Below are 23,223 nucleotides of genomic sequence, written 5' to 3' on the forward strand. Positions count from 1 at the left end.
ATTTACATAATTGAGAATGAAAGAAAATAAAGTTTTAAAATATATATTCCATGCACGTACTATAAAAAATAATTATTTAAAATAAAAGTATTTTTGTAATATACATTACATATTCTTGATTATTATACTCAATTATATTATTATTTCGATATTATAATGCTAGAAAAATAATTTTTTATTTTTTATTTTAAAAAAAATATTTTAGTTATATAGGTAAGTCCATAATGTTGATTAAAAAGAGAGAAAATTATAATATTAAAAAGGCAAAAAAAATAGAAGATAAAAGTTGATAATTTAGATGGTAAAATAGGTATTTGGCGATCAAAAGTTTGATAAATCTGGTTAAGTGACCTTCTGAGTGTTATAGGCATAGTTAAGTGACTTTGCTGTTACAAATGAAAGAAAAATGACTTTGATAGATAATTTCGAAAAGTTGAGTGACCATACGAGTAATTGACTCGAATATAGGACAGCAATCTCATGTTGCCACTATAGTAATAATCATATATTAATACAAGAAATAGTCAACCGAATGAATTTTAATCATAAGAAATTCCCATCAAATTGGTCACCAAGCAATAGTTTTTTCTTCTTCTATTTTTAGGGTTATGACTTATGACCTAGCTTTTAATTAGGTTCCCTTTTTTAAAAGAAAAATAAAATAGAAAAGTGAACATAGTTCATATCGCCTACTTCTTCACCGTCTACTAGTGATTGTATTGTAGTGTTATTATCAGGACACTCCATTTTTTAGTCCGCCCTTTACGACAATATTACGCATTAATTCCAAATTCATTGGAATAGATTATATGCATACATCTTTCGGAAAAAAGGTCCAAATATGTCCTTATACTATACGAAATTGAGCACATTTGTCCTTCGTTAATACTTTAGCTCAAATATGCCCTTACCGTCACATGATTGGTCCATATATGCCCTTCAAGTTACATAGTTGGCCCATATATGCCCTTTTCGAAACGGAATCCACCCAAACTAATTAGCTCTTTCGTCAATTGTATTAATGTGTATTACAAACACTATTTTCTTTTTATTAGTACTTTTTTTCTTTACCTTTCTCTTTTCTTTCTTCTTTTTTCTTTTCTTCTCTTTTTTCGTTCCCTTTTTGTTTCTCCCTTATCCGATTTCCTCGATTAATGATGTCTTCTCCATTTTCATCACCAATTTCACTTGACAAAACTCATGAATTTCAATTACTAAGAAAATTCTCCCATAAGAATATTTTTATAGATCATATGTTTGTCAAGTTTTTAAAAAATTTAACAAAGTAAGATTGAAATAATATTTATGTAACAAAAAATCCGAAAATCCAACAAAATCGAACAATCCAAACCGATATAATTGGTTTGGTTTGATTTTGATAAAAATCGAACCAACCCGTTCCATGTACACCCCTAATCTACATAGTTAATAAAAAAAATAGAAAATGTCCAGCTGAAAAAAGACTAACAACTCAAATTTATAACACTACAACTTGAACTCTAGGCTTTTAATCATTAAGTTATCTTTCTGAAAACAATTTAAATATTTTGGTCTTTTGAGTATTGTTAAAGGTTGAGATATTTTTATTATTTTAAAGTTTAAATCATAATTTTTGGAACAATTTAATTTCGTTTATTATTATTTAAAAGTTTAAACCATAATTTTTGGAATAATTTAATTTCGTTTATTTAGAGGGCCAGTGAAATTGAAATTTTATTACCTTATGGGAGAATTTTCTTAGTAATTGGAATTCATGAGTTTTGTCAAGTGAAATTGGTGATGAAAATGGAGAAGACAACACTAATGGAGGAAATCGGATAAGGGAGAAAGAAAAAGGAAAAAAAAAAAGAGAAGAAAGAAAAGAGAAAGGTAAAGAAAAAAGTACTAATAAAAAGGAAATAGTGTTTGTAATACACATTTTAATACAATTAAAGAAAGAGCTAATTAGTTTGGGTGAATTCCGTTTCGAAAAGGGCATATATGGGCCAACTGTGTAACTCTAAGGGCATATATGGACCAACTATGTGACGGTAAGGGCATATTTGAGCTAAAGTATTAACGAATGGCAAATATGCTCAATTTCGTATAGTACAAGGGCATATTTGCCCTACATCTTTTAACGTGTGCTGTTTCTTCTATCTTCAAGGAAAAAGCAACAAAATATTTGTAAAAAATTTCTATCTCAAAAAGAGCGACCAAATCTGTAGTACGAGAACCTGACCATCCAATTTTGAATGCGCAAGTCCTTCAAGTGCTCTACTTGTTTGACACTAATTCCTACAACATTTTTCGCACTTAATTCACGTGCAGCTATAGAACTTTTCACATAATAATAATAATAATAAAGTGACGAAATTATTTGTTATCACATTAATGAAATTGTACTTTGTAATAATTATGTCTAAATCATTTAGTAAATAAATGACGGGAAAATCAAATATCCACACTTCTTTTTGTTTTCAAATTTCGAAGATTTTGAGACGGTGTTATGTCAAATTTCATTGTGCGAGCTAGAAACTATAATCCAGAGATTACTCCAGCCCAAAATTAGTATACTCCATCTGTAATAGCCTCAATAAGGAATAATAAAAACAATTCTTGTAGTAGGCGTTTCATATCTTGCGTCTATAGTTTCACTGTTATGATCGATGAATGTATTAAACAACCAAACCTGCATATGGTGAATGAAACTAACATACATTAGTGCAACCCTGTGTTAATGCGACAGAATAACCATACTGAATCACTAGGTGCCAACATAATCAACAATTAAGCAGCATTAACTCTATCATTATCCATCCCCACAAACATTTGGGCCATCATCGCAACTTGCACTCGTTGAATGTCTTAAAGCAATTAAACCCACTTGCAGAAGTTCATTAGGTGAAAATCCTCTTCAGAAAGCCAGAAACTGCGTTTATTCATAAAAGGAGGTCACTGGGAGATGATTCATAATTAAAAGAAATAACACTGAAGCAGCGCAGAAATGTTAACTTTTCTATGGTACCAGAGCCCATAACGGCTAATATCCTCTTTATATTTACAAAGGGCCGTCACTCTGCACTTGCAAGCTAAATAAAAATTGAGACCAGAAACACCTAACAAAATTATAAACCCTGTATCCTTATGAACATGTTGTAAACCTACCGCATCCATGTGAATAACTATAATGTACACCGTTATTGGTAATCTCACCCTACTTGTTGCCAAGCCCCCCAAAGAAAAGCAGAGGTGTATTACCTCGTCTTGTTTCAGGCATTGCCTGCTCATTTTGTGAAACAGAACCTTTTTGCTGTTCCTTTTCTGGGAAAGGAAATGAAAGAGAAAGGGAGAGAGAAGCAGAGACATCCTCCACCTCCTCCACTCTAATTGCTTCCTTAGCTGAAGAAGGGTCCTGAATGACTCTCTTGTCTACTTTCCCAACTAAAAAGGGTGGGATTCCCTGAGTCAGCAAATGTGTCTCAGCACCTTGGTCTTGAATGATTTTCTTGTCTACTTTCCCAACTAAAAAGGGTGGGATTCCCTGTGTCAGTGAATTTGACTCACCACCTAACGCTAGCTCAAGATTAGGGACTCTATCACTAAGCCGATCATTATCTGAATGATGCCTTTGCCAAGGCACTGAGCTAGCCTCAACAGGATGTGGATCAACAGGGAAGAAATATCTTGCAGCATTCCCTGAGCACTCCGGGATAGCTGCTTTACTCAGAGCTTCATCACACCCTGTATCCGGAAGATAGGGTCCATAAGAGGAACCATGCATCCGTGACAAAAAATCATCACTGGAACAACTAGTTTGCTCGCTATTACCATATGATCCACCAATACTAGTCTTCAATTTTTTGTCGTAGTGTGCCTTTTCAACTACAATGTCATTATCATTAAAACTTCGGGTTGCCAAATTAACTCCAGAGTCGACAGATTGCATCACTGTCTCCACAGAACGTGGACGTTTCAGGTGGTTCAGCATATCACTATTAAGCACCTTCCGTGTTGGTTCAGTAGTTGCACTTCCGCTCGTTTCAGATGCTTCTTCATCCTTATACTCATCCTCCAGATTTATCTCAAATTTCCTACCATTTTTGCTACAGAAGCCCTTCTCAGTGCTGCCCATATAAGCTTTCTCCTGCATGCGGCCTGGAGCTGCATCAACAGAATGGAATGGCCTCTGTCTATCAACTAAAGAACCACATTCCATTGGCACTGGTTCAGTTGTACTAACATTTGCCCAAGTATTGGCAGCTGGAGTAGAACTACTTTGCAATTCCGATTTGCATTCCTGTCCAGCATCTCCAACCTAAAAGAGTGTTAATGATGTGCATTAGGAACAAGCTGCAGCAACGTAAATGAACTAGTTTTTAAGCAACAGAGTAAGGGAAAATCTTCCGAATAAACATTCAAGGAATGAAAACAGGGAGCCCCCCCAACCCCCACCCAAGCCACTGGTTGCAGGCTTAGGATGAACACTTTTGCACAAGTTGATCCCACTAGGTAAAGGCAATAAATCAAGCCACTAGAAGAATTTTAAAAGGCGAGTGAGCAATACAAAACTGTGGACATGTTCCACTTGTGGTCCCTACAGGATGACCAGGGCCGTTGGCCTAAAAGAGGCCAAATCTTTTGGACCAATTATGCTGCCAATAGGTATTGAGCCAGAAAAATAAAACCCATATAACTGCAGCATGAAGGATATATTAGACATGATTTTGATGAAAAGAAATTTGAGCTGACACTCACTACTAAGAAAAAAAGAAGCATAAGAAACATTTGTGAATAACAAGTTAAACCAACTACCATATCCACTACATAGCAGCAGGGTGACAATTAAGGGACAACTAGCTTGCGACAAGATAAACAACCATAGAGTTTTTCTTCTTTAGTTTCAATTGTTATTGAGAACTTCTTCCTAACTTCAATCCTAGCAAAAAATTGATTGATGGCGGGCCTCTAGTATAACCGTGACAACTAACTAGCAGGGAAGCATATTAAAACAGTGACAACGAAACACAAAAACTAAGGTTGACAGTATACACAAGAGAAGTAAATCAGATGTACTGACATGAGGAAGACAACATGCAAAAATAAGCTATGCCAAATCTAAGTGAATCGGGACAGTTGCAAAGCCTGAAATAATAGCCAATTACCTATTCCAACTTTGAGCATTAGATGTGAGCAACAAATGAATGATATGGACATAATAGCACATGGCACAACTCAACTATATCCTAAGCGTAAACAAATAGAAGTCCAAGATTTTTTCCCCATGAAGTCATAGATGAACCAAATAAAAGATTGAGGTAGAGACTCTCAGTGGGTCGCCCAAGCCAACTACAGTGTTTTGGGACATAATGAGACATTCAGAATACATCCATAAGTCTGGATATCAAGTCAAATGACTCAAGTGCTCTCAATGATCCTTACACCAGCCAAAAGAGAGGAAATGATACTAGCAAGAAATGCGCAAACCTAAAAGAAAAAGATATAAACTCTGAAAAATCAAGCCATAATGACACCATTACTTGAAGCAACAAATGCCAGAATTGGGCTGCATTTGGACTTTGAGTTGACATGTTTTTTTATCCTACCTTATTAAAAAAAAAAAATCAATATATGACATGTTATTTACAAACTAGAAAACTCAATGCTGACTAGGATTTGTTTGTAAGGTCACCAGTTCAACAGCAAAAACCCAGATTTGCAAGACCTTAACAACGAAACACAGAACAAGTACTTTTTCTTAAAGGCAAGAATTAAAAAACACAATAAGTACTGAATAGCAAGTCACTGAAGCAACCAAGCAGACAACATACTAGAGTCGCAAAAGGAACTCAAAGCAGCACTGGACTGGAACTATCTCTGTGAGTGTGTGTGCCTGTTTTTCTTTTCTTTTTTTGGGTTGGGTTGTTGGATTGTTTGGGTGGGGGTGGGGGGGGGGAGGAGGAGGAGTTGGGGCTGCCACTCTAGTGCAACGTGTGTAACTGTGTATAAATAAATGAGTTTCAAATTCACACACTGACTCTTTCCAAATCTTGTTTAATAGGAAATTTTCTACTTCATTGCCTTGGGAATCCTTGCTCTCTCACTTCTCCTCTCAAGTTTTCTCCTATAAATGGAAGCATAACCTCCTTGTTCACATGTACCTAAAAAGCACATCCCAGATAGAAATAGAGGGTAAATACAAATGCCCCACCACCTAAGAAACCATATTGCATTCAAAAGACAATAAGCAGGAAACAACTAATCAAATTTGTTCTAGATGAAACTATTACAACACTGAACCATTGAACAGCGATTGGCGAACCCCTCTATGCAAACATGATGAAGTTAAAACAGCACCTGGAAAATGCCATATCGTCTCCTCCCTGGGGAAGAATTCAAGTGGCTAGTTGGTACAATTCTGACGGAGCTAGGCTCCAGGTGCTCCACGTTTACGGCTACAGAGTCACCTTTGCACACTTGGGACGCTTTCGAATCAACATTTCCATTGACCATTGGACAACCAGACTCCTTTGAAGCAATTACCTCACCATCCATGGAAACATTATCACTCGTAGCATTGTCGACAGGGCCGAGACAATGTACATTCTCTGGAAAAGGCATGCTTGACTTTGGAATATCCTGGGGTACAGGAAATGGCTTTCCAGTTGCCTGCATATGTTGCACACAACTTGCCTTCTTTACCCTAAAGACACCCCATAGGAAGAACATCATATTCCACCCTGCATAAACAAGATGATCAGAATAAGCAAAAACAAAGAGCAATTTTCTCCATCTCATTTGCATTAAGTATCTTCCAGAGCATAAGTTTGCATTGATGCATGTGTTCAATTTCAACAACCTACAGATCATTCGTCACCACATGTGAATGAACTGAAATGCGCTGACCAGTATACCCACAATTGCATAGAAGCAAGTAAAGAGTAGCTAATGTAGCAAGCAGAAAAGCAGTATCTGCTTAAACAATAATTGAAAGGGAAGTATTCAGCAAATGCTGATAAAAGAAGTTACAGAAGTCGAGTTCTTCTATTTTTGGCATCGGAGTACAGGATCAGAAACTTCACAAAACCCTAATCCACCCATATCCAGTAACTCCGTATAGCAAAGCAAGGTAATAGAATGTGAATCAAGTCTGTCACAGTCCATTGAGCCTCATGCTTGACATATAATTACGAGATAATGCTTAAAAATATAAACTAGCTATGAATAACATTAAAAATGTCAAAGCACAGCATATATCAAGTTCAAGGAAGTATCTCACAAAATGCAATCATCCTTACGTTGAGATTTTTCAGGAAGCCGGTTAGATGGGAATATCAGCAGCTCAACACCTTCAAGATTCGCTTTGAGAGCCATGTCATTCCTAATCATATTCTCCAGCAAAATTTTATAGCACCTCTTGTAGCTGAGACATTTTACAATATCATCAATTTCAGATCGAAAACCTAGATAATGCTGGTGGGACACCCGATTTATTGGAAGCAAGAAAGCTTAGGAGGAATAGCAAATTTTACCTCCCAATGTCTTTAGCAAAAAAGAACAGTGCAATATTATCTTCTGTAACACCATACTCCTGAAATTGTATTGGCCAAGTGCTCAATCGTGAAACCTCGTTAAAGAGGACCTTTTGAGGAAATTTGTTTACTGTGTCAAGAACTTTGGGTGATGCACAACTTGATAAATGAGCCTGAATTCCATCACATAAGTCAAGAGTTCTCCCACTCTTCTGAACCTCAAAAGCACCCCTGAACAAAAAGTATGCGTAAATAACTGCTTCTGAAATGCAATACAATCTCACAACTACAACCAATCATAAACCCCAAGGGAGAAACTATAACAAAAATTAAGATAAAAGGTGGACATCGTACTGCCATATATATTCATGCTCTGGAATTGCTGTCCTCGAAAGTATTGTGACTGCTGCTTGAGAATATCTATCTAAATCAACAAGTGAAGACTTTTCGTCAGACGGAAGAATAGGGACCGCATTCCCTGCTCTGCTAAGAGCTTCAGCGGGAAGCACTGACAGCTGCCTCATACTGCTGATTTCCTGTTTATAGGAGCCAGCCATAGAGTTCGATGAAACCCCATAGACTTCTTCATTAGTAGGTAAAATTCTTCTGCCACTCGAACCAGATAGTAGATCTTGAGCCATTGTTTCAGAATTTGTGTTTGACATAGCTAAATCATCAGACTGATCAAAAACCCTATTCTTACGGCAAATTCCAGGCTTCCTTAGCATAGCAGCCTCAATTGCAGCTTTCAGATCGCTGGTGCCATTTGGGGCCTCTCTAGAATTTTTTACAGCAGAAACATCAGAAGTGGATAAATCAGGCCCGTCAGCAGTGCAACTTTCTGTCAAGTGACCGCTTCCTTTACACCTCTGGCAGAAAAGTGACTTCGTACCAGTTCCACTGTGTTTTAAGCGTCTCCCAGAATTCTCCCTAATTCTCTCACCAACATTTTTTGTTTCCCTCTGCTGGGACACCCCATCTAACAGACCTTCGCCAGCGTTAGATGTTGGTCTCTCAGCAATATAAGAGTTCGACGAAGGATCACCCCTTGCATTACACTGGTTAGGCCTCTGATCAGAGCTACTAATTTTATTGGCAGCGGAAACTCCAGTGGAGATGGATGTGAGTGATATCTGCTTCTTAGCTTCATCTGATTCACGTAGAGCAAAAGATACGTCATGAAATGACTATTAAAAGTAAAAGGCTTTAACTCCCACCCCCTCGCCGAAAATTATGAGTAAAGGATTGAAATACAGAAGGCACAAAGTCACTCTACCTGAATGAACAGATACTTCTGGAGTCCTACGAGCAACAGCACCAGATGATTTCAATAATGACACAGGTTTGCTGTCAAGCTGACCTGGTCTAGAATCACAGTTATTACTTGAGGAAGAAAGTAGAGAAGGGTCACCTCGAAATGCTGATCTTTGCTCGGTTTTAGAAGGAACAGAAGTACCAGAAGAACGTTCTGATCTAAAAGAACTCTTCCTTTCAAATGGATTTCGTTCTTTTGTCTGCATTTGTCCTTTGTCCTGAGCAGGGGAAAACTTAGGGGATAACATCTTAACCTTTGCTTCAGAGACATTGTTGCGGCTTGTGCTTATGGATCTAAATGACATAGATTTGCTCATTGATCGGATCGAACTCTCTTTCGCATCAAGACCAGCAGATTCTCTATCCAATTTCTGCTTCGGCAGGAAACCTTCATCTACAAGTTGCACTTTTCGTTTTGCAGCCAGGGAACTGAAAGAATTAGACTTTGAAAAGGTACCTGCAGGTAGAAAAAAGAATCCAGCTTAATTAATAACGCAATACTATGAGCCGTACAAAGTGGCTAAAAGTTTAGAGAATTCAGAGAATCTCTTAGTAAGTGGAGAAGGTATGATCCAAGCCAATTTCGATAAAATTACCTCTAGCAGTTTGTAGTCGTGAACCCCACGCTAGAGTATCATGAACAGAAAGACCTCCAGAAGAGATCTGATTAATGGATTTCAACTTCCCCTTATCTGAGTTATTAAATGAACTTTCACGGGAAAGTGCAATAAGTCTGTTGGGACTTAGTGTTTTTGGTGATCCCGAAGCTGGCTCAAAGGCCTGCTTCTTTGCCACAGAAGAAACTTCACTATCATCCATACGCCTCTTGCCAGAAATTTTAGTATCAGAAGCTGTTTCCCCATCAACATCAGAAGGTTTTGCTTCCGTTTTTATTGTGACGCCTGTATCATCAATAGCAGTTTGTCCAGTAAGATAACTTTTTCTGTATCCATCAAACTTCACAGATTTATCACCTTTCCGATTTTTCATTTCCTCGTCAAATTTGCATTCCTCGCACATCCAATCCCCCTCTGGAACTTTTTGTAACATCTCCCGCATGCAATACCTAGGATAAAGCAACAATTTCATTAACCACAACACAAGGAACAAAAATGAACACGCGGAGATAAAATGAATTAGATGCTTACGTATGTTCCGCACCATCTGTACACTTGCAACATATGGCAAGTAAATCCTCCCGACCAGCATCCCCACATATATCACAAACTTTCACCTGTAATTGGCGACAAAATTACACCGACAATTTCATAGAGGAAAAAGGAGGGTCTTCCCATACAAATTTACGAACTAGGAAGAAGTAACAACTACAAAATCCGCACAATAAGGCAGCATGATTTACCATAGTAGAAAGACAAGACATGCCAAATTCATCACTTATGTGCATAAGAAAAGAGAAATGCGTGCCTCAATTAAAGATGGAAACAAAAGTCACATGCATAGCACTAATTCATGCATTGTAATAAGTAAAAGTATTGAGAAAGCATCTTCCTGCTAAAGGAATTTCAGATGACACCTTAATTTATTAAACCTTTTTTGGCCAAAATGAATCTGGACGACTAATCTAAACAAACAAAGAACCAACGAAGCAGTTGTTGCAGATCAGGAACCGCTTGTTTTTTTAGTGTTCATATATAGAAGTTAATCGATTTGACCATCCATTTGAAGTGCAACTATTCATTAGTTTTCTGCTCAACAGTTTTTCCTTTGTTTTTTGAAGTAGCAGTTTTTCCTGTTTGATCTAATAATCCCTGTCTGATATACAGTGAGTGAGGTACTAACATCTTCAACAAAGAACCATAGAATTTGATATTGGCATTTCGCTCTACCAGCGTAAAAGTACTATTTTCTGTAAGCAAGTTAGAACTGTCTAACCCCATAGTAGGAATGATGCCCCCAATAAGTCATGCTCTAGTCATTCAATAGTCCTCCACCTCGACAGGCAAGATATGCCCAGCGATAAATTAAACATAATCTATGGAGCTTAAGTGATTTCTGCATGTGACTGATGACAGGAAAGAAGATATGCAAATGGAAGATATGCAAATGCGTTTACATCTTCTAAAAATTTAGTTAGCTTCTTCAGTATCTAAAAACACGAAAGCATAAGATTTCTCACATTTCCTACTCTAGAAGTTAATCGCCCATAGTCTCCTAAGTCAGGTTGTGCAGCACACAGCAAAGGGTAATTAAACAAAATTCAATCACAACTGACTATCAGTTACAAATCATGTTGGTCTTGCCTGGGATTGATCTATTGGGATGAGACAAATTACTTGTTTAGAGGACAAAACAAACAAAAAGAAAAGGAGTATTCCAAGAAAAAATAGCAAAAGCATTCTTACTTACATCTTGCTCCTCAATGTCAGAATCCTCACTCCCATCCATTTGATGTGATTGTAGAGCATCCTTTGTATCAGACGAAACGGGTGATCCAACACTCTTTTGGTCATCCTTCTCAGGACAAGTATCAGCAGGTAGATCGCCAGAAGCTTCAGGTGCCACATCATTCTTTCTTGATGAATGGTTATTTTCCAAATAGTCTCCTATACTATGTGCGTTTCTTGAAGATGTTTCCCCCATAGATGCCTTATTATTCGCCTCACCATTACTTTCATTTCGCCCACTATGGTCAATTGGACTATCATCTGCCTCATTTTTCACATGTACACATCCAGCAGAAGTTTGATTATTTATTGTTTTTCCACTTGAAGTACAAGAACACTGTAGACTTGATCTGTCTTCGCTCATCTTACTGGAGCTGGACAATTTATTAGCTTCGTCGGCTATAACGACACATGATATATTGTCATCAAGGCCTTCAAGAGATTTGGGATCCTTTAACTTTGAAAACGCTGCACCATCTGAAGTAGCGGATGAAACATCAGAAGTCCTTGCATTTGCTTTAATTTCAGCATTTGCAGAAAAAGATAAGTTACTCGAACTAATGCGGATTGCACTGTTTATTTCACTACTCTGTCTAATTTCACATTTTCTCGTCTTATTAGAAGATGAAACATCATTGACAGAGAAACTTAAACTATTTATCATACCGGTTTCCCCGGAAAACTCATCAACTGTTGACTCCATGAGACTTTGACTAGTAGGAAAACAAGATGAGCAAGGAGTAGAACACACGTTACACGACCCGGAGACTAGTCTTCCACCAACACTCTGATTCCGAGGACACCGAATGGATTCCTTACTGACTTTAGTTGACACCTGAACACAACAGAGCATTTGAAAAGGAGTTTTGGTTGAGGGGAGGAATCAACAACAGGGAAACCTTGCTCAACAAAAAGAAATTAAGGCAAAAAAGGTGAGTCAAGCATACTAGGAAAAGATCCTTACACAAAAGCGCATACTAGAAAAGGCCTACTAACAAACTTTTAACATCTCAGGTATCTTAAATGGTATTAACTGAATAGGAGCACTCAGCACCCTTCTTTTTCTTAAAAACAAAAAGGGAGAATAAATAAGAACGGGCTAGTCCTTCACATTCAAAAGATCCCTCTTAACATTAGTCAAAAACAAAAGTACCTGTTACCAAATCCTAAGATCTCAGAGTCTAAGTATATTAAAAGAAAAGAATCAGCCCTTCCTTAATGAAATTATAACTGAATAACAAAAAAAATAGTCCTTCCATTTCAAAAGTACTTCCCTTCCATTAGAAAGACTAACCCCTATGATTAACATTTTGTTCAGATATTGCCTATTCTAAAGGTCTGTTACCAAATACAGAAAAAAGATTCTCTCACATCCTTTCATTAGAAAGATAATGCAAAATGCTAGATTCAACCAGACACATTCTACTTGCACCACATTACACACTTCTGCTAAGTTGCTAACAGCTTGTAATTATCAATGATGCCATAATATAGCCCAAGAAATGGCAATGCTCTCCACAGTAAACAACCAAATTTCCGAAAAGCCAACAAAAAATATCTTAACAATGTTGTGAAGCATAATTCAGGGGAGTGTCAAACTCCAGGCGACTCCAGGATAAAAAAGAACTAAAACCCGCAATTTACATACATTTTCCAAACAAACTAATCGACAGCAAATAGGAAGTGAATGGTAATGGAAGAGAATAATGAGTCAGAAGAACGAGCACACAGCACGTAAATTACCCTGTAGTCTCACCGTATACGTCTGGGAGTTACATATAGGTTCATCAAACGGCCCTTGCATTCGATAGCTTCCTCTCAACACAGGGGTGATCTAAAAACGTATTAAATACACTATCAGCCAAAGCCAAATAGCATCATACAAAATCTAAAAACAACAGTACTGCAGCAAACAGATCGTGTAACATGCCAAAGCATAACAACTTCAATAACATAAACTGAACTGAATAAATCCCACAACTCCAGTATGCATATAGGAAGGAAATAATAAATTATAAAAAGTAAAAATTTGATTAATCGGAAACCCTAATCTTTACAGAACTGAAAAATCGTCTTCAAACAAGTATCAGGAACAAATCAACATTGAAATTTATCCACAAACGATGCTGTTCCATACTGATTCCGATTGAGATAAAAAAAAAACGAAACTTTTGATCGATGCAACGATTTAGGAGGCAGTTAAAACTGAAAGACAAGGGCATCAATTGAAGCTATTATCTACTGATGAATTGATAGGATATAAGGCAAAAAAACACAGGAAGAAAACCCTAATTGAATTTTAAAAAAGGGCAAATGACGTGCCTTAGGTTGGGGGAGAGTGAAAGTCACATTGTACAAGTCATTGAGAGTTCGTTCCTTGTTGTGTTTAGACATCGCCGACAAGGAGACGATCGATTAAGATTAAGCATCCACCTTTGCCTTTGTTTGAGGATACCATTCAAACCGTAATTATCTCAACAATTCAACGCATGCAATGAACAAAAATAGCACAAAGAAAACCCCCAAAAATCCAAATGTGTATTATCTGTACCCTCTCTCTCTCTCTCTCTCTCTCTCTCTCGATATTGATTATATAGGTAGTAGCAAATGTTAATTTTGAAAGTCGTAAAGGGCGATTGTGCAAAACATGAAAAGAAAAATCCGAGAAAAATAAAATACTTACTATGTACAATCTAATTGGAGTATATATATCCTAATGTGTATTTTAATAGAAAAGGAAAATATTTGGGAGCTATAAATCTATGGCGGAGATTAGGAAGGTGTTTGAATGAACATTTGACGTGTTATTCGTTCAGTGAACAGTAACAACACGCACTGCCTTCTCTCTCTTTCTCACTCGCTTGCGGCGTACGAGCAAACACACACACACAGTGGATTTGTTCGGTCTCGTTTATTTTCCCTCCTTACCAGCACGGACCACGCTACTATTACATTTTTATTGCTTGGAGATTGGAGCATGTGATAATACATTATTTGGTACCACATGTTTCCTTTTTTCCTTTTCTTTTCTTTTACTTTTTATTACATTGTTTTTCAAGAGGAGGAACAACATGATAATTGCAATGACATTGATTATCGTTTTAATAATATCCTAAAAGTTAATTGGCTTGTCTTTTCTCTTGCAAACGAATAATACGCAAGTTCACATTTTGGTTCAATATATTTAGTTAAAAAATACTTAATCATTTGGTTCTAAGTATAAATTCTTTTTCAGGAGTTAGAGTTTAATTATGGTTTATTATTAAATAGATTATTTCGTACTTTTCTTAAATTGTTGGAGCAGTTACAGTCTGTTTAATAACTACAATATTTTACCTCATAATTTAATTTTAAATTTTGTATTTTTGCATCAAAAAAAGTGACACTATTTCACTAACCGTGAAATTTATGTGGTCCCAATCAATATTGATTTTGAGGTTATAAAAACATTAAATACTATGCAAGTCTTGCTTGTAGGATCCCATGTCGTCGTCGATGTGGTTTAATTTTGATTTTTAATTGAATCATCATTCATAAAATAAAATTTAACGTGCGTTATTGTTAAAATCTATGTTTTTGCTACTAGCTTGTCAACTAATCTATCATGTTTATATCGGAGCACCTTGACGTTATTGTAGTTATGGTAATAATTTTATATAAATCTAATTAAGATACGTTCATGATCCGTGAATTAGTATTTCAAATGCTAGCTACATTTATAGACATGTGTTATTATTATTGTTTAGGGCGTTAAGAGTCTTCAGACTAGGTCGGTTTTTTTATTTTTTATTTTTGGGGTTGAGAAACATATATTATTTTATAAACAAATACCAAAATGCATAATAAAAATGTCAGTAACGACATACCTCCCAAAGAAATCTATTGACAATAAGGCTACTATAAAAGTAGTTCGTAGCTGTTTGATGTCCATCCCAAGATCGGCGATCCTATTCTTAAATAAAAAGTTTAAAATAGTAAACTTAACATATAAATATTTTGGGCTCCGTTTTTACTCTTCCAACCAGTATCTAGTACTAGTAATTTCTCAGAGAGCTTAAAGGCAATTATGAAGTATGTCAAAATATAATTTTTGAAGTACACATGTATTCGTAATGAATGCTAAATTTTTTTTTAAAAAAAAATGCTTCAACATTTAATTTTAATGTTTGACTGGCCAATCAATGGAACACATTGATGGATTTTATATTTTATACTGTAAGGTATTAACTGCTCGTGTCATTTATGATTTATTATAACTTCAAATTATGACTTTTTCGTGCTTATACTAATATTTTCTGATTTTTTAGTCTTAGATGCAACTTGCTAGAAATAAGGGAAGACATAAATTTTTCAAATAAATTTTGAAGATTCCTTTAAAAAAAATACTAGTTACAAGAGGCAATGGATCAAATAGTATAGGGTGGGCAGGAGGGGAGCAAAGAAACAAGCAAATCAACTAAAATTGCATCAATTTATTAAAATATGGTATGCTATAAATGAATATTTACGATAAGAAATAAATCCTAATTATATTTTAGACTGATTGATCCTTTCAATCTAATTCATATCATGTCTTTCTTGGGAGCTAAAGGGGATGCATTTCAAGTAAATTAGTTAGTAGGTATGAGAGGATTAATGTCGGATCTTCGAATGCAGATGATCAAATTGTAGGGTGGGCAAGCGGGGAGCAAAGAAGCAAACAAATCGACAAAAATTACATCAACCCATTAAAATTGGTATGCTACAAGTGAATATTTGCCGCAAGAACTAAATTCTAATTGTATGTACTTGTCAATCCAATTCATATAATGTCTTTCTTGGGAACTAGAGGAAATACATTTTAGGTACATCAATTAGTATGAATGAGAGAATTAATGTCAGGTCCTCAAGGAAATAGATGATCAAATAGTAAGGTCGGCGTGAGGGAAGCAAGGAAACAAACAAATCAACCAAAAATTACATCAATCCATTAAAATATAACATGCTACGAATGAATATTTGCTGCCGAAAATAAATCTTAATTTTAGGATGACTGATTCTCTTAATTCAATTCATATAATGTCTTTCTGGGCAGTTATAGGAAATGCATCTCCGATACAATCAATTAATAGGTATGAGATAATTAATGTCGGATCCTCGAGAACAAATGATCAAATTGTAGGGTGGGATGGAGGAGATCAAAGAAACAAACAAATCAACTAAAATTATGTCAATTCATTAAAATATGGTGTCCTACAAGTGAATCTTTGCGATAAGAAATAAATCTTAATTTTGGGACTACTAATTCTTTTAATTCAATTAATATAATGTCTTTTTGGAGTTAAAGGTAATACATCTCAAGTACATTAGTTAGTAGGTACAAAAGGATTAATGTAAACAAGTTACGTAAATGACCGTTTAATATAATACATCATTTTTTGTTACAGAGCTTCGCTATTCAAAAATTGTGAATATTATTGTACGAACATCAACATTTGATATTTCACTCACGTATTTTATAAAATAATTAAATGTATTATTGTACGTCGAACGAATAAGTGGCACCATCGAAAATATTTATGTGAGTCCTCGTATTGGGGATTGAAGATGGCCATATTGCTAATATAGATTATTATTTATTACGTAGTGTTGTTCTAAAGAAATGAAAAGCTATTGTTATCAAAACATTCACAGAAACGACTCCTTTACTATGTTTAGCACGTTTGATTTCGTAAGAATAATGTCAAAATTTTAGCTTCTTTCTTTCTCGTGTTCGCTTGATTGATGAATTATCGGACATAATTGAAAGAAAATTTCCTCGTATATGATGTTTAGATCAAATTACATGATTATACTGTGGTTAAGTAAGACATTGAAGTATAAATATATATTAATTAATTATTAATTGATATATATATATATATAGTTGTAGTTTTCTTGTTTTGGAAGTTGGAACACTTTCGTCGCCCTTTTAAAATACCTCATCTAAGGTATTTCATAGTTTGCATTTAACAAAATTCATTCACAAATACGGAATATATCTTGAATAAAAAGCTTTACTTTTATTTTTGGGTTGTCTGGAAATAATTCCACTTTCGTGATATTACCTACATAATTAAAGCTCCTCAAACATTATCACTGGTATGATGGAACCCAATTTAATTCAAAATATTTTTTAAAATTTACATTATGCACAATTTTGAAATCATATCGTTAATTCATATACAATAAAAGATAACGCTTATTTAATAATCATGCCCAACGGCTAAGGCATGTGGCGGATGAATGGAATAATTTACTCTTACTCAAAAGTTTTGAGTTCAAACCTATGGATCCTTTTCACGGAAGTTTCCTCTTTTAATGAGCCATATACGTCACAAATCTTAATTGATAATTAATCATGAATATTGAAACATCTGAAAATTGAAATAGAAGGAAAATGAGAGTACTGTATTACAAGTATAAAGCGATTAGGCAAAAAAAGAAAAAAGAAAAAAGGCAACGGCTATTGATAGAGCTTGCTGAACCCTATAAATCTATAACTAAACCTACCTTGCTGGACCCTATAAATCTATAACTAATCCATCGTAGGAAGTAGGGAGGAAGAAAATTTGGTAGCTAATTAAATGATCTTAAATCAATAACTTTGCCTGATTTATCGGACACCGGAAATGGCAAAGTCTTCTCACAATATTGTCCGATAAATCACGCAAAGCTATTGATTTAAGATCATTTAATTAGCTACTTTTGGTTGTACTCCTCATTATCGCACAATAAATTGTTTTGCCATTTCAAAGATATGATGTCATGGTTGGCATACACAGATAGATGGTTTGGACACCTTAACCAGTTGACAGTGATGGAGCCAGAATTCGAAATTTATGAGTTCAAAATTTTAATTATTCTAAGTTAATGAGTTTTAAATTAATAATTTGCACATATTCAGTGAATTTTTTAAATAAATATGAGATTTAAATCAAAGTTACTGAGTTCGGCCGAACCTGTAACTTATATATTGGCTCAGCCCCTGCCTGCTGGCACTCTTGTTAAGTACTAATAAAATACTGCTATATCACGTTTTACTCGGGACAATATTAAGATATTTATTAAATAAACATGTTAGATATACTGGACTTTATATCTTTGGTACCTTAACTATATAAGATCTTATCTCGAAAGTATAGATAGACATATGATATGAAGGATATTAGGTTGAAATAGATGGTTCGGATGCTTCAAAGATAACTAATTGTTTCTTTTGAGAAAATTGAAAATCTATTGTCATTTGAATATAGGCAAGAAAAGACAATGTGAATAGTTTATTCTCTTCCGTTTTAATTGGTTTACAATATAAATTATAGTACCAAAAAAAAAAAAAATGTATGGACGAATTATTGTAATTTTAACCCTTCGGTCGCCTTTGATTACCATGTTTTAGCAAGAGACCAGATTAATAACTTCCTTCTATGTTCATCCTACAACATGAAAGCGTACAGTCGAAAAAGGGGAATTATACGAATAATAATTCTTAAGGTTATTATTTAGGGATTAATCAATATTTATTTTGACCTGAAAATTTGAACTAAAATTTTAAATTTCAGAATAATTCAAGACACAAATTGTTTAACTCAAATTTAGATCTAGGCTTAAATAATTAGATTCTCTAATAAAACAGGGTTAATCTTAACCAATATTAATATCCAAAAGATTATTTAACTAGTGTCGTGTCAAAATGCCACACAGTTTGCAGGAACAACGGTGAATATGTAATAATAGCATGCAATAGCAATAAATGAAATATAATGGCATTAAAGTAAGTAAATGCAAGTGAGGTAACCCAATGAGGGTTGGATTTGATGATATTCCCCCGGACAATGATAAGTGATTGATGAGTCTTTGAATATTCGTATTCCTCTTGGATCGGGGGATAAAAGTTGGAATCAGATCTGACAGAAAATATATATTTTGTATTTATACAAAGTAAGAATCTTTGGAGAATGTCAAAGTGTTGTTCTTTTACAATAAGTGATCAATCCCCCTCTATAGCTATCTTACTTTCTATTTATAAGGGAACACGAGTCACAAAACCCTAATAGTATGGATTTTAGGAATATTCACAGGAATATTCCCTTTAAAGTCATATCCCAAAAACTAGTCGTTACTGCTCCGTTAAGGAGAGTAGTCATCCTCGACCTCGATCCATGTTGACTCTTCGACCTAGCCCTTATCTTTTGTCATATCACTTCGACCTTGTATCTGCCCTTTGTTGAAATCATACTGATAACATGTGGCAGCCTTCGAAGACTCTCTTAGTGCTAACATGATCCAAACATAATTGAGATAATTTTTGGCCTATATAGTTAGCCCCTCCGTTCGTTGAGGTCGCCTTCGTTGGTGATTCAATGTGCGGATAATATCGCCCAGGGCTGCCTTCGTAGTCGAGCTCCCTGAACAAGTAAGATCAGTTGTGGTCGTTGTAACGTGCAGGCGACGTGGCTCTTTATGGGCCACGTATTTCAAACCCCTTAGATTTCGAGGGTGATTTATTAGAATTATCTGGTCCAAGGAAGGGAGTGACGTCATGCGTCATGATGATGCTAGTTCCCGATGCATTACGTGGATTCACGCATGACCTTTGATTGGATATGTTGTTTCGATTCTGGTGCCAATTATGATAAACCGTTTTGGGCTTGATGCTAATTATGACAAATCGTTTCGGATTTGGTGCCTCAATCTCTAAAAAGGGAAGCTCCCTCATTATTCAGACTTTACTTTCTTTCATATTTCCTTTGCTCACATAAAATTCGTCTTATTTCTCGGACTTTCTTTCATCTTCTGAACTTCAACTTTATTCTGCATTCCAATCTTTTTACATAATCATGTCTAACCCTTCTTTTGTTACCGATGAAGAGAGTCATGTCGTCCTTTTGACATTTTTGTACCCTCTTCATGGGGAGGATATTGTTGCAGTTACAGAAGATGAATCTCTTCCTTCGGTGGAGGAGATCATCCCTCGCAACCCCTGAGGCCAGGTTTGACTTACAATGGTCACCGGACGCGGTGCTTGGGATTTTTTTTCTTCAACAATGGCTCCCAAGCAATTGGTTGAGTTCAAAGCCAAATTTAGACTCCCCGATAACGTGGAACTGATCCATGCTAATGGGAACGAGGTATACATTCATCGTCCCGGGTATTGTACTCTTTATGCCTACCCGTTCACCATAGGCTATTCGTTCCCTCTTATCCTGCTGGTGGAGGAGTTTTGCCGCCGCTGTGGCGTTTTCCCCGCTCAGCTCGGCCCATTCATTTACAAGGTCATCAAGATGCTGACCAAATTTGTTGAGCTTGCTGGAGTCGAGGTGACCGTGCGGAATCTAGTCCACATGTTCGCACATGGCTTATACAGAGGGACGATGTTAAATCTTCGTCACCATGGAGGCAAGTGTTTGGTGGTGAAAATAGATGACAAAGCCAGCCGCCAATTCTAGCTCGACTTCTTTTTCGTCAAAACTGAGGTCGTCGTGGCAAATGCTGCAGCTTTCCTAAGGCGTGGAACCATACACGTAAGTGTACAAGTTTATCTTATTTTTACAATCTGCATCTCTTCGCTTATTTCAGATTAATGATTTGCTTCTTCCTTCCTTGCAGCCAACAACCGTCCTCCCCCTAGCTATACGCATTGCCGACTGGGTCAGGCAGATTCTTCCCCATGCCGCAGGGATTCGTGACAAGCCGAACTTCTTTCAGAAGTTTAGGCCGACTCTCCCTTCCACAAGTAACTTTTTCTTTTTTTGCCGTAATTTTTGTTTCTCTTTGTAATATATTGTCTCACTTCGTTTTATATCCCTAAAGTTTCTTCCTTTTTTCAGTTCTAGTTAAGGGGTCTTCTCGAATGAACAGGGCGCCTGTGTCCTCTTTTAGGAGGAGAAGGGTTGCTACTCCTTCCGAATCTACCCCCGTCCCAGCTGCTACCTCTGGTTCTGAGCTATTCTCGCTGGTCGACGAGGACGATGAAGTCTCCCCCCAGGATGAGGACTTAAGGCCCCGCAAGAGGAAGGTTGTGGACGTGGGGGAGGGGGGGTCCCCGTGACCGTCGAATCAGTAAAGGATGATTTCATTCTTCGAGAGACGGCAATGATACATATTGGAGAATGTATTGGGGCGAGTTCCGAGGCCCCATAACTGGAAAAAGTTGTCGTGAGGGGGAGACGGTGGTGGTGTGGGGGGGGAACTTGATGGTGGCCCTGTACTTGCGAGGCAAGAGGAAGCTTCATCTTCTAGGGTGGCAATAGATGTTTCTTCACCAGTCGGTGACAGAGGGAAAGTTGTCGCTGAGGAGGATGATGAGTCGGGTTTCAACATGGACCTAGACGATCTAAGAATGATTAACGAGGTGCTCAACTAACTCGAGGTGAGGATGAAGGGAGGATCGAGGACCATCACGATCCCAATAGATCATGATTTGTTGGTAAATACCGAGGAGGTAATCTCCGCTCTCGGTCATCTCTTCTCTGACGTCGAGGATGAGACCCTCAAGAAGATAAGCGATGGTACTTTGTCGAAGAGTATCGCCGTTCTCGCTCTCAGGGTAAGTACGACTATTATCCGCCCTTTTCCTATGCCTTAGTTTATTTTTTAAGTTCTAATTTCTTTTCTTTGATTTGCAGACAACTATTTTGGAAATTGAGAGTGCTCGGAAAGAGAAAAGACGTAAAGAAATTTATGTGAAGATAAAGGGGAAGTATATAGAGTACCGTGGGAAGTACCGAGATCTTCGAATACGTCTTCGTGAGGAAGGCGACGTGCTAGACTTAAGAGAAGATTTGAAGAAAAGGGATGAGGAGCTGATGGCGGCAGTGAAAAAGTTCAGCGTCCTCTAGGGAGCGTTGAAGAGCAAGGAAGATGAGCTCGAGATAAGTATGGGCGTGGAGGCCTAGTGTAGTGATCTTCAGGCTCAGCTGGTTCAACTGCGAAGTCTGTTGGATGGGTGTCATCTTGAAATTGATACCCTTGGGGGGTCGCTGAGAAGCAGTAGTTTCTTGAGCAGGCGGGGTCTTCCCAACTAGATGCTCGGAGAAAGATTAATATCCTTGAGTTGGCGAACAGGACTATCCGTTCTAAGTGAGAGAATGATCTGTCAAAGTTTAGGTCCAAGGAGGATCGACTTAAGGAGAGGATTGGAGAGCTGGATAAGGAAAACTCCGAGCTGCATGATCAAGTTATTGCGCTCGAGGCCGAGAAAGCTTAACTGCTCGCGCGACCTTCTTCGTCGAATGCTTCTGATTTTTCCAGCATCCCTCGGGAGTTGTATGAAGAGTGGATCTATGCTGAAGCCTTACTGGATATGTTCTGTGACTTGCATGAAACATGCTTCATTTTTGAGGCGGCCCTCATAGATGTTCAGGTTAAGGCTCACGAGGCTCGGCTTGCTTGTGGCTATGATCCTTCTACGCCCTGACCTGGTTCCGATGAGGATAAGGATGAGGATGTTTATTGACTTGCGGGCGGTGCATGGTATGACTCTGCCTATGGTCAACACGGGGATGTCGAGGGCGTTGAAGGCCGAGACGGCGATGGTGTTGAAGATCGGGATGGTGATGATATTGAAAGCCAAGACGGTGAGGGTGTTGAGGATCATGACGGCAATGGCCAGTAGTTTTGTTTTAACTTTTTTGTGTATTTTTGTTGGCGTCTTCAAGCGCCTTTGTAAAAAAAAATTCTAAGTATGAATATCAAAGTTGATCTTTGTTTTACATGTAACTTTTTCATTCCTGCGATTTATTTCTATACTTGTGTGTTTTGCTTATCTGTTTGCATGTTTTGCTTCTTTATCCCTTTTATTGTTGCCGTTTTTTAGCTGACCGTAGCCTTTTAACCGAATATCCTTGGGCCATATCGGCCCTTTGTTTATATAGATCGAGTATGTCTCTTAGTTGAGATGTGGCCAAGGGCTGATAGGTGTTGTTCAAGCTTGGTCAAACTTGACCTTTCGTTAAGCTGTGGTCGAGGACCGG

The 23,223-nt window shown here is 36.9% G+C and overlaps 1 protein-coding gene across 8 annotated transcripts; it reads right to left on the minus strand.

Moving 5' to 3' along the window:
• Nucleotides 1-2,895: 2,895 nt before the first annotated feature.
• LOC104097026 (ASI1-immunoprecipitated protein 2) lies at nucleotides 2,896-13,888 on the minus strand. 8 transcript variants are annotated; one of them, XM_070197316.1, is made up of 12 exons: nucleotides 13,553-13,888; nucleotides 12,987-13,064; nucleotides 11,193-12,065; nucleotides 9,974-10,059; nucleotides 9,800-9,891; nucleotides 9,422-9,727; nucleotides 8,788-9,282; nucleotides 7,866-8,661; nucleotides 7,512-7,742; nucleotides 7,278-7,402; nucleotides 6,337-6,719; nucleotides 2,896-4,297 (listed from the first exon to the last, which is right to left on the minus strand). In XM_070197316.1, exons 1-12 carry the CDS (start codon nucleotides 13,622-13,624, stop codon nucleotides 3,197-3,199), a joined length of 4,638 nt encoding a protein of 1,545 aa, XP_070053417.1. In that variant the 5' UTR covers nucleotides 13,625-13,888; the 3' UTR covers nucleotides 2,896-3,196. The 8 variants fall into 8 exon arrangements, with proteins under 8 accessions (XP_070053417.1, XP_033512247.1, XP_009601824.1 ...); XM_033656356.2 differs by having other exon boundaries at nucleotides 9,422-9,891; nucleotides 11,193-11,746; nucleotides 11,897-12,065; nucleotides 13,553-13,887; XM_009603529.4 differs by having other exon boundaries at nucleotides 9,422-9,891; nucleotides 11,193-11,707; nucleotides 11,897-12,065; nucleotides 13,553-13,886.
• Between the last annotated feature and the right edge of the window lie 9,335 nt (nucleotides 13,889-23,223).

This window comes from Nicotiana tomentosiformis, chromosome 3 (assembly GCF_000390325.3).
Source record: "Nicotiana tomentosiformis chromosome 3, ASM39032v3, whole genome shotgun sequence".
NCBI lineage: Eukaryota > Viridiplantae > Streptophyta > Magnoliopsida > Solanales > Solanaceae > Nicotiana > Nicotiana tomentosiformis.